Source organism: Crocodylus porosus, unplaced genomic scaffold, assembly GCF_001723895.1.
Source record: "Crocodylus porosus isolate Cpor-Errol unplaced genomic scaffold, CroPor_comp1, whole genome shotgun sequence".
NCBI lineage: Eukaryota > Metazoa > Chordata > Crocodylia > Crocodylidae > Crocodylus > Crocodylus porosus.
Window position 1 is genome coordinate 16778168 of NW_017728912.1, and position 12249 is coordinate 16790416.

Below are 12249 nucleotides of genomic sequence, written 5' to 3' on the forward strand. Positions count from 1 at the left end.
ATTTAATAGATTCTGCATTGTACATGAGATATCTTTGTGAATTCAGGTAGTCTAGTCAAGTCAGCATGCAGCTCAGCGCCAGTGTCCTTAGCCTGAGCCTTGACAGGGTAAAATTGCTCAAGTTTCTATGGGAAGACAGCTTCTAAATTTGAATTTCACTGAGTATTTCTACACTGCAGGCTGTTGTACAGATTTCCCCATGCTTATCATTATTGAAAATAAAACGATTAGGAAAGCTGAAAGCACTGCTTCTCCGCCTAAATCCTTGCTGGGTTGTATCAGCTACCCAGATTTGTATTATGTCTTCAGAGGAAAATTTTTAAAAGACATGGACTCCCATGTTATGCTAATAAAGCCATAGAGAGGCAAGTTAAAACATTGTATTCATATTTAAATAAAATTAAATAAAGATATCTTTCATATTATAAACTATTTATGGAGTTTTATGTTCAACTATGCACAGAGACTTTGCTTTCTTTCCATCCCAATTTCTCATGCAATAATCTTTACCAAGTATTAATGTTTAGAAGGATATAGGTGGTGAAAAATAATTCTAATAATTTCTAAAATCAGCTGTTCCCTAGCATAGGGTACAGCTAACAACAGCAAGAATTTTCATGGTCTCCTCTGTAAAGACATATTACTTGAGGGTATGGATTGATGCCAAAGCTATGCAGTACATCATAAAAGGAAACAGCGTTTTACCTTTCCAAAGTCATGTTCTACTAACCTAGACTTCTCATCTGACAGGGTCAAGTCTGAATGGCATAGCTGAAATAAGTTGCTGTCAGCTGAGATTCTACACTGCTAACATCATTGTTAGTCTTAGTTTGTGCATGGCCATAGGCATATCCTCTCCAGGAGAATGGATTTGCTATTTTCCACTAATAGAACATTTACTTTATGTTACAATTTTAAAAAACAAATAAAAACAAAGCATAACAAGCAAAGACTGAAAAGATGCTCCTGATCATGAGAAGCTGCTCGTTTTATTCTGAGGCCCTGTCTGGAATTTTAAAAATTAAATTTTAATCTAAAACACAAAGATGAGAAACCTGTATTCAGTTCTTGGTACTGACCTACTCACAACCTAGTCAAACATTTTCTGTTACACTTGGATGGCATGACTGGCATAAGTTATGGGGAAGGGACACGGCAAAGGAGCAAGTGAGCTATTTGTTCAGTGGCTCTGTGGCATTACAAGGAATCGGGGAAAGTCTAACCTCAGACTGCTCACTGTCGCTCTTCAGCACAACCCGCTTTACAACTTTGGAATACCCGTCTCCTCCTTCTACTGTAACAGGTTCTTGTGGTACTCCCTGCATTATGACTTCTTCTTTTTCTGTGCCATCTGGAGAGACATACCGCCTGATGATCTTTCTGGTTACCTAAGGGGATGAAATGAGTAAAACATACTTTGTTTTTATAGCATTAAGTTGTTATGGATGGCATACTTAACTGTAATGGAGTTTAACTGACATTTATACTGTATGAAGCACCTTCTATCCAAGTATCTCTAAATATTTTGCCAACACTAACATGTGAAGCCTTATAAAGGTAGTATAATACTTAACTTTATTAACATTATTTCGCTAATTGGTAAACACAGTCAGAATAAAAGAATGGTATCTTGGCCCCACACAAAGACCAAGGGAGTTTTGCCATTGGGTTCAGCAGGACCAGGATTTCACACTAAGGAGACATGCAGTTTTCCCTAGCAGAGTCACTGCTCTCCCAGGAGAAACCATGAGTGTACAGATTTTTTCTGAGTAAAAATAGCCACTCCAGGAGAAAATAACCTGGAAACAAACAAGGTTAAATCACTTCCTGGAGAATTTCCCAGGGAGAGTGAGTGTCTATACATGCTGTGGCTTCTCTCAAAGAAGAACATAGACCTACAGCATACCCCCACTCAGAGAGAGAGTATGTGGCTTGCTGGACTCTGCCATTACAGTAGGGAGCAGAATACTCCCCCTTCACAATCCCCAAATTGTTCTGCAGGGAAACACAAGCTGATCATGGGCAGACAGGGTCAATCAATCAGGGCTGCCCTATGAACTGCTGCCATCTGTCACTAGGTAGTTTAAGGGAGCCTACAAAGCACACATATGTGCACAGGGTCCCCCCTAGCTGCACAATCCTCACTACAAGCTCTCCACTCCTCAGAGCATCAGCTCTCAAATGTCTGTACATGCCGCTCTGGGTAAGTTTTTCTGCCAGGTGAGCAAACTTGAGTGAATTCTTTCAGATTATTTGAATGTGTGTAAGCATCCTAAGGGACTTGCCCAAAAACCCACAGCAAGATGATACACGTTACCTTGTCTGTCATTTCTAAGGCATCTATCTAACTTCTGAAAATTGAATTTGTATTCATCATTTAAAATTTAATTCAATTCAAATAAACTCAGCCAGGACTACTGAGAAGAGAATAAAATCCAAGCATTTGGGTTCTTCAATCCCCTGCTTGCATTCTGTCACTCTTAGATTAAGCTGTCTTTTCTCCACAAATGAACCCAAGGGAGACAGGGGGCAATTCATTTAAACCCAGTTCAAAAGAGGAATGGATCAATTCTTGAAGGCAAGGTCCATCAGTAGGTATCAAATACAGTAGAAAGGGAGGCAGTCTCTGAACGAGGACTTCCTAAACCTCTGAATGTCAAAAGCTGCAATGGGAGAGGAGTAGAAAATTCTGGACATGCCCTGTTCACCCTTCCCCTAAGCAATTTCCCTCTGCCACTGCGAGACAGGATACTGGACTTCATGGGAACATGCTCTGACCCAGTAAATAGAATTCCTTTTACAGTTCTTACAGTGCGTATTGTTTAGGTGACTAGTCACCTAGTGAAATGCACAGCCTGAAGCTGATGCCTGTAATGAGACCCATTAAAGCAAGCGCAATGAGCATGAAGCCAGCAAAGACAGGCAATAGGAAATACTAACAAGAAGGGCATGTCTTAAACCCACTGTTCTCTTCGTGACTGACTTTGTCACCTTACTCTGAGCTACCGGGATGCAACTCTCTCTGATCAGGAATCACAGATTTGAACTTATTCTGGAGTTAAGCACCTAAACCAGCCCAACCTAGCTAAAAGCAATTAGCCCAATTAGTCACTTGAGCAGGGATTTGACCCCAAGTAAGTGTTTAATTACTAGGCTGGCAGTTCACGCAAAATGGAAGACCCAGAGTAAAAACTTAGATACCCTCCAAGGTTAAGTGGCAACTGAACAGAGTTTTTGAGAATCTAAATTTTGCAGCTAGGGATCTAAAATGGCAGTTTTAGACCTACAGCATACCCCCACTCAGAGAGAGAGTATGTGGCTTGCTGGACTCTGCCATTACAGTAGGAAGCAGAATACACCCCCTTCACAATCCCCAAATTGTTCTGCAGGGAAACACAAGCTTATACACTTTGTGGATTTGGATCTTAAATTTCACTGACATTCAATCAAATTTATGCTCTGAAGTGAAGCCTCTCATACATTTTCTACTGATTTTTTTCCCTTTGGAAATGGGAATTTATTAAAACTGAAATACTGAATGAATGAAATATGAAGATTAACCGTAATTTCACTGTAAATGTACAACAGAAAAATACTCATTTTAAAAACAAAAAATGTAAGTCCCAGTTCCTTTGGGACTCTACTCTCAGTGTTTTTTTTAAAATTTATTTTAAATTTTGTTAATGGGATTTCCATTCCTAGGTAACTTAGGTGCTTTCACAAATTTTATCTAAAGGCAGTAAGAATGTATGAGGGGCTATAATTGCAATACCTTTTTCACGACAATATGGCCATGCTCATCTGTGTACTGCTCCTCGGTTACGGTTTCTGGTGGCATTTCAGGTATCTCATCTGCCTGAGGAGCAAAGAACAAAACATAATTAGGTAATATCTTGCTGCAAATTGTTGCTTTAAATCAGTGGTTCTCAACATTTTTAGATTCTGGGCATCTCTCATTCTATTCAAGGCCCCCCTCAGAAAATGCCAGCTCTTGAGTTTCACTCATTTCTTTATTACAGAAAAATAATAGAATAATTCTTCCGTTGCAAAGAACTCTGAAAGAACACAATAGATCAAAATGTTTTTGATGCCCTGGATTCCTATTTGAAATCTCTGGGTTTATCTTGCGAGTCACAGGTAGGTAGCAGTGCTAATACTGCATGGCACCCTTAAAAGCATTTTGCAGCACCCTGGCACCATGGTTGAGAAGCACTGTTTTAAATAAACAACATTATATGTATTAGTTGGTTCAAAGTAAGAGTGAAAAGGGGGTCAAGAAGCATTCATACTGAGTTGCTACAAACGCCAAAAAAAATTCTGTAAATGAATAATTAAAAGGCATGCAAAGGAAGTTATCCCAAAACTAACAGGCAAATAAATATTAGTTAATTGGACAGTAGGTGAAGCTGAAAAAGCAACATAAAGTCTTTATCCTCCTACTGAGGCATCTCCAGAGTGCATGGTAGGTTTGACATTCCCACTCCAAATCACTCATATATCTCCTGTTTGCCTTCTTCCTCCCCCGCTACATAAGAACAAGAGTATAAAAGTTATGTAATGGCCATGCATTATTCAGAAGCATTCCCACTTCATAAATGCAGCACCAGTCAAGTGGTTGAATCAGCAGCAGTCCAAGGGTTGGGGTAGTGGGGAAGGTTCTGATAGGTGTAACCATGACATGTACCTGAATAATCACCCGGCGACGAATGACCCTGGTAGTTACCATCTCTTCCTCATCTGAGCTGGTCTCCAGCTCACCTAATTCCTCTGCTAGCTCCTGGTGGAAGCATGGAAGCATTTTTCTATTTATCATACTGATGTTGCATGTAATGCTGGTAGCACTTGTGACTTTTCCAATGTATTTATTTGAAATCATTATCTGCCTTGAAGTTTTGATTTAAGGATTTTGGCTTCTGTATTTTCTCTTTGTGTAATGTTTATGTAAGGAATGAACAGTTTTTGGCCATTCTTCTTTGATTCAGACTCTGAGCTCAAGGAAAATAATGCTTCTGGTACAGAGGATAATATATTTTTGGATATATTACCTACTCTAAAGGATACTTTTACTGGCGGTTGTCACAACCTAGTTATCACAATGCTATTTAAAATTGCTATATCTAGAACATGAAGCATTATCAATATGAAGCCAGTTGTGTACCGCTTTTTATAAATGCATTGCCAAAACTGTGTAAGTCTGTTTCTTATCTTCTCCACAATGAACACAATAGCACTGCATCTATGCACTGGGACTGATTAGATTAACTAGGAGAAAAAACAACAATCTGTTTAATTCCTTGCACTGTGAATGCACAAAGCAACAATTAATAGCAAGTCCTTTAGCTTCTGCTCTGTCTGCATAAGGGAGAATCTGAGTAGGAAATGAGCAATTTACAATGCACAGCATCTGCAGAGAGTAATAAAAAAGCTGCAAGGAAACTGATTCAGTCTTCTACTGTCCTAACAACACTGATTATTATCAGCACATATAGAATAATAATTAATATAGCAGTAAAAAAAGAAATAGCTAAAAGGACAATATCAATGATGGGAAAAGATTTTAATTTCCTATGGTGTTAGGGAAGTATGCTAGAATAGTTTTAATGATTTAGAGGTGAAGAAACCAATTTATTATAAACTTGTATTTGATGCTGAGCAAACCAATAACTGGAGAGAAAGAGAACGTTTTCCATTGAGGCAGAAATGTCATTAATGACAAATGCATCAGTTAAAATTAGACATGGGCAGGAACAAAAATGCCGGAGTCAGCCTAGACTCAGCTGTGGGCCCTCTGCCAATATACCCTGGAGCTACTGGGTAATCAAACTGGAGAGTGGTATACAGTATTTTGACACCTCAGCTTTAATTCTCATAAAAACTTCCCCACTGAAATCTGTAGGGCTATTAATTCCCAAGACACAGACATGCTCACTTTGAAAAAGTCCCAATCCATTTATACCTCATCAATTTTCCTTCTTGCTCCCATGTAACTCTCTCATTATGCACCGAGGAGCCCTGCTTACTCTTTCATAGTTTATAATGGGGGGAGATCTAGCACAAGACTGCTGTCACTGATAAACTGTTCAACATCACAGAACTTAATGTAACTGCAGAGATGCATATATTGCCAGAATTGTCTCAGTCAGGCGAAGCTTAGTTGAAGTAAATTGGTGTAGCTCCATTAATATCAGTGGAGTGAAAGCCAACTTATACCAGGAAAGAATCCTCCTGCTTATGGATCCAGTCAAACTCTAAAAACAAAATTCATTCTAAGATATACCAAAGTGGTCTGACACTGAATTTCAAATTAGCTTTGTACTTATCAAAAGTTGCTCTAACACGCTTTTGTCTTTTGAGACACTGATCAAACATATAGGAAAATTGCATCATCTAGTTCAAGTAAAATAGCATAGCCCCAAACATAAGAATGGTCCCAAAACTTTTGATCAGACCTTTCAGGAGATTCACAAGAGGTTTGGAAATCTGATTTCAGGGACACTTACTAAATGTTTGTAAGTGTAAAGCTGTCTTTGCAGGCAATCAGAAGCAGAGATGTGGAGCAGACATTCATCTGCTGACCCCTGTCCGTCATGTAACATGCTTCTGACTCCAGCTCTTCCCAAACATTCACCTTTCTTTTGAACTACATGAGACAAATTTTATAAGTTCTGGAGTTTCAGAAGGGTGAATGTACTTAAACAGCATTAAGACTTACACCCATGGGTTTAAGTCTGGTACTTACTAGATGTGAAAATGGAAAACAAACTCCCAGTTTAAGGAAATAAAATCAAAACTGTGCTTTCCTTTAACTTCCCTGACAGAATCGATCCTCTATTTCCACATCACTCTCTTCTCCTTCCCTCATTTATTATTGACAGCTTTTCCATACGTATTCCCCCTAACCTGTTCATATTAGCTATCTTCCACCCTTGCCTTCAGTGTCCATTTTTCCCCTCACATGCTAAATAGCTGCTGCCTTAAACACACACAAATATTCACAAATGACTTCACCTATTTCTCAGACTTTAACCATTATCCCAGCTTCTTTTCCTCCATCCTCACAGAGCATGCTACTTAATGGCCTGCCTTGAACTCCATTCCTCCAAATTCTCTGAAGAATCAGACAGCAGTGCTTTTTTTCATTTTCAAAACAATAAAAATTGCTCAAAACATAATCCCTCTGAGTCACCACTAGGAGGGAAAGAAAGAATAATTTGCAGATAGAACAACTAAGCAAAGTAAATTTCCTTTACTAGGCGTAGCAGGGAGCTCTCAGCTCTTAGCACTATTTAGACAATCCTTCTCCTCCAAGTTTATACAGGAAAAGCTCTGTTATCTGGCATCCCCTGGGAATGGGGGATGCCAGATAACAATATATGCCAGTTAACTGAGCGGCCCCGGCTGCCGCTTCTCCCGCCGTGTCTGGGGCGTCCCTCCGCCCCTGTCGCAGCATTGCTGCCCCTCCCGTGGGCCCCGCACAGCCCTGTGCAGCCTATGCCCCTGGGCCACGGGGGCTCAGTAGCGCAGGCTGATTTGCCCTGGGCCATGGGGGCTCAGAGAAACTGGAAGTGCCATAGTGGGCACTTCCGGTTTCACTTTTCCTTACAAGCCGGCATGCCAGTTAACAGAGCATGCGGGCTTGTAAGGCGCCGGTTTCCAGAGAGTTTACTGTATATGACAAAGTTCCTACAAACACCAATGCTAACGTGAACATGGAATTTGACCCATAATCTCATACTCATAATCAGTATTGTTTTGGTAAATATTTGATTAAGAGGAGATAAAATAAAGACTAGATAAAGGAAATTTGTTCTATGACAACTGGTTTATGATGGGGACAGGACTGGTATTTACCTTTTCTAAGGATTCATCTTCATAGTATCTTTCAAACTTTTCTGGTTGTTCATCACTTGACTCGACAATAACCAGACTTGTTCTCCTTGGAGACTGTTCTTGGTGGAGCTGGAGGTCCTCAGGTTCTTGTACAATGGGAGAGTCACCTCGCTCACTAGATGATGGGGTGTGAAAATATGGAGTCTTGTGTTCTTCAGGTGCTGCAGTGGAGCCTTTAGATGTTTCAATGACATCTTCTTTTCCAGCCTTTGTTGGTATTGATTGTTCTGTTCCTGGTGTTGTGACACTGTGGATTACAGATTCAGGGAAACTAACTATAGTGGATTTGATTTTGATAATATTTGCATCCTTATTAAATAGTAATGGCATCTGCACAGAACTCACCATGTCTGAGAGTAAACTATAGCGTATTCTATACAGGAAACAGGCCTTCTTAATCATCTTCCTGTTCAGTGTTACCCCTCACTAATTAGAGCTTTATTGTGGTTTATTAGAAAGCTGCCTCCCTTTAAACATTTTTCAACTATACCTCAGAATTTGAAGTTATTTTTTTTCCTAGCCATTGCTTGCTGATTCAGTCTCAGCAACAACTTCCACAAATGTGACCAGAACTGAACACAATATTCCAAAGATTTTATCATCTTAGCATTTACTCTTTACACTTTTATGTGGAACACAGATTACTTAGGTCCCACATCATTCATTTATTTTCTCTGCTACTCCAACATATATCAACTTCTTTGTTCAGATTATCAACAAAGGTTTGCTACTTTGTAAACTGCTACTACAAAGGTACTTCTGCCTTAAAGCACTTCTTTTCTCTTAGGAAGGGATGCATCTTGAGCAAAAGAATTCTGAAAAACAAACATACGGGTCATGTGCCAGTTTCTGTACTGCATTTCTGAGTTTAGGAAATAAAGATAAAGGTTGTTTTTCAAACAGCAAAACAGGACAACATCATCTGGCATTGTTTTTCCTCTCTACTAATGTGTGCATCATTTAAAATATTGCTAAAAATGTATAAGTTTTGTAAAGTTTTTCTTAAAAATTTGCCAGCACCCCAACTGATAAACTGATACACCAAAATTATTCCATCCATCCACTCTTACACTTTTTCTTTTGTAACTACTGAGACAATTACTCCTTAATGATGACCCAATTCTTCAACAGGTTTCTTCTTCTCCTCAAATCTTTTTCAGGGGAAAGCACAGGAGGGAGAAGTAAACGTACAAGTTGGGACACCAGAATTGCTGTCTAGGATCAGGCATGAAATCCCTCTCTTTCGGTACCCAGTACTTCAGAGAAATGTGTAATATTCGTATTAAGCAATCTGCTCCAAACACAGGTTTCATCCTGATCTCTAACACCCAGAGGTTGACTTAAGCCCTGAAGCATAAGGTTAGATAAACTGAAAATGCACAACATGAATAAATGCATATCTGTATTCCACAATGAAGTTTACAGGGTTTGGCCAGGCAACTTTTGATGCTTACAAATACTCCTGTTGTGTTGCAGATGTTTCTTCTGGCAAGTCCTGAGGCTTCCCTGAGAACTCAGTTTGCACATGCTCCTTTTGTGCTTGTCTCAAGAGCTCTGAAATGGATATGTCTGCCTCAGTCTTGGGGGTGCCCTCGTGAAAGGAAGAGTAACTGACAGAAATGTCTTCCTCAGAGACAATGGGAGGGTGATCAGATGGGTCACTGTCTTTAGAAAGGGAGTGCTCTTTGTCCTCCTTGTGCCTGGAGCTGTACAGCTCTTCTTGCAGTGCAGAAAATCCTACGTATAGGGAAAAAAAAACAAGTTTCATCAGAACTTTCTTGAGGATGCAGGAAGATTTTGCCATTATTGAGGCATGTCTAAGCCACCTCAGAACACATTAGAGAGAGTTACAGTAAAGCACACTATGCCCAATCTCCATGCACTGTTCTCCTGTAAAAAGTAGCTGACATAGCGAAGAACTAGGTATGGATCAATAGGCTTGCTCCTTTGGGACAGAACCCAAGCACAGCATTAATTAAAGCAGCAAAAAAGCATGCAGCATGGGCATGACATGCTTCATTGCAGTGCTCCCCAGCTTAGGCTCAAGAAGCGACTTCCTCCGTCCACAGTTCATTTACAAGAAGAAATACAATTGCTGAAGTTTCCAATCAACAGGGTTTTATGGCAGATTTATAAGTGCATGCTTTCAGTGGAGGATGAAAAAACTGAGATAAGTAGTTGGAGAAATGTTGGACATCTCACTAGGATTGCCAAGTACAATACTTTGCCATAATCCATAAAGCAAGTGAGCACTCTACCTAATATAACAGTCATGAAAAGATCTTAAAGCATTTCACAAATAGCAATAACCCTTGAGCTATCAATTATCAATATAGAGATATAGCAATAATTGCCTTGGTGTTACTGTGTGCAGTCTTTTGAACACTAGAGAATACTCTAGCCAATTAAACCTGCAAGTAGGAAGAATGTAATGACCTGATCTGAATTTTGAACAAGGCGTTGTCATTAATATCCCTCACTCAAATGAAAAGTGGCATAGGACCACTGATTATGGTAAACATCTTGTATTCAGGTATCAGTTCAAAGCCAGCACCACAACTAGCCCAATGTCCAATAATGTACTGCTGGGATAGTGGTTCAGGACTTGTTTCAGAGAAACAAATGCCACCTATGAAAATGGACTGTGGGAGAATATCATTTAATTTAACACCTGGGGTTTTCTTAAATGTATGTCCTATTAAACTAGGCTGCTGCCCCCCTTTAAGCTTATGAAATGCAACAGCATCATAACAGCAAGTTAGCCTCTATGGACCTGAAGTCAGAGGCCTTTCTACACACACACACATACACACACACACATTCACGCACGCATGCACACACACACACATACGATAAAATACTCCTCTCATGTAAACTGGTACAAACTTGTTGACATCAATGGAAGTGCCTGTAGAGAATTTTGCCAACTGTACAGTAATTTCTATAATCCTTCATTTACTTGCAATATAAAAACTGGTTATTTTAAGTGTGTCTTTAAAATTATTTTTTCTCCAATCTTGTTCAATATGCCATTACACACCTCTACCCTTCCTTTTTAGAGTATCTTGATTTTAACATTAGCTGCCACTGCTCCCCAAACACAAGAGCAGACTGTCTTTCTTAGCCACACATTTTAGAATGGACTGATTTGGCTACGAGAGAACTTTTTCAGTTCATGGCTTGCTAAAAATGATAAAAGCTTAATATCACGAAAGTGTTTTTACCTTCACTATGATCTAATCCTATTGTTTGTTCAATTTCTGCATAGGTTCGAGCACCATGGATCTGCAGAGCATCCAGGCTGCTGGTTTCCATTAGGTGAACAATATCCATTCTGTTGATTTTTGTTAGACACTGAGTAAGACTGGTATCTGGAATGTTCAAAAAACATTGTTTAGCTGTGTCGAGACACTCCTATGATCTCCATTCTCCATATCCAAGATGTATAAGGTTACTCATATTATGACATATAACATAAAGATATATTGTACAGAATGAAAAAAATAGTATTACTACAAAGAGTTAGAAATACTGGGAAAATTATACATATGAATTACTATCAGTATTTCAACAGAAAAAAACCATTAGCAACAGTCTTTTTGCCCACATTTCTGCTTCTTTAGGTAACAAGACTAATTCAATTCTCATCCTTGTTTTGCTTTTGCCCTCCCAATGAGTAAGAGTCAATTCATTTTCTTTAACATACAATCCTTTGGTATTCCTTATTATACACACCAGGGGTGTGTCTACATGAGATGCTTAATGTGCACAACACTAATTCTACTGTGCATTAGCGCATCATAGCAAAAACTGTGCTAATGCACAATAGAATTAGTTTATTGCACATTAAGCATCATGAACAGACCATGTACCTTTGCTTACTGCACCGTAGTGCCAGCTACTGCACCTTTATGTAGTACCTTATATTAGAGGTACTAAACTTAATGCTCACTAGTAAAAGCGCACTAATGCAGGTATAGACGCACACCACTTAAAAGAAACCCAGGTCCTTTAATAAGTCCCATTTTAGTCTTGTAAGTTTTATCCCCTTGTATCAATACAGGTGTGCACATTACCTCTAAACTGCCAGTTGGGGAAAGTCCAGTTTGTGCAGCAACTAAAAATGTACCTGTAGCATGTTTCCCATCCCTGTCAAGCCAGTACTTCAGGAGTGCATGACTCTGGTCCTGCAGTGAATTAGGATTCTCAATTCGGATCTGGTGAATTTGCTCTTCTGTGAAATCCAGTTCTCTTGCTAATTCTGTGAAAGACAAGCCATTGGTAAAGGTTTTTCATAAATATTTCCCCCCCTCGCTGTCAAGTCCATTCCTAAGATTCGTGCCTAAAGCAGCCTCACAA

General features: G+C 39.4%; 1 protein-coding gene across 11 annotated transcripts in view; it reads right to left on the reverse strand.

The window, feature by feature from the left end:
* Positions 1-12249, reverse strand: part of ANK2 (ankyrin 2) — a 550591-nt gene that overhangs the window by 12474 nt on the left and 525868 nt on the right. For 8 of the 11 annotated variants that reach the window (XM_019534075.1, XM_019534077.1, XM_019534078.1 and 5 more), the window contains 7 exons: positions 12020-12151; positions 11115-11261; positions 9345-9627; positions 7852-8137; positions 4685-4777; positions 3773-3856; positions 1224-1388 (listed from right to left, as the gene is read on the reverse strand). In XM_019534075.1, the coding sequence (XP_019389620.1) occupies positions 1224-1388; positions 3773-3856; positions 4685-4777; positions 7852-8137; positions 9345-9627; positions 11115-11261; positions 12020-12151 (1190 nt within the window). The remainder of the gene's footprint in view (positions 1-1223; positions 1389-3772; positions 3857-4684; positions 4778-7851; positions 8138-9344; positions 9628-11114; positions 11262-12019; positions 12152-12249) is intronic. The other 3 variants (XM_019534082.1, XM_019534081.1, XM_019534080.1) reach the window with 1 other exon arrangement.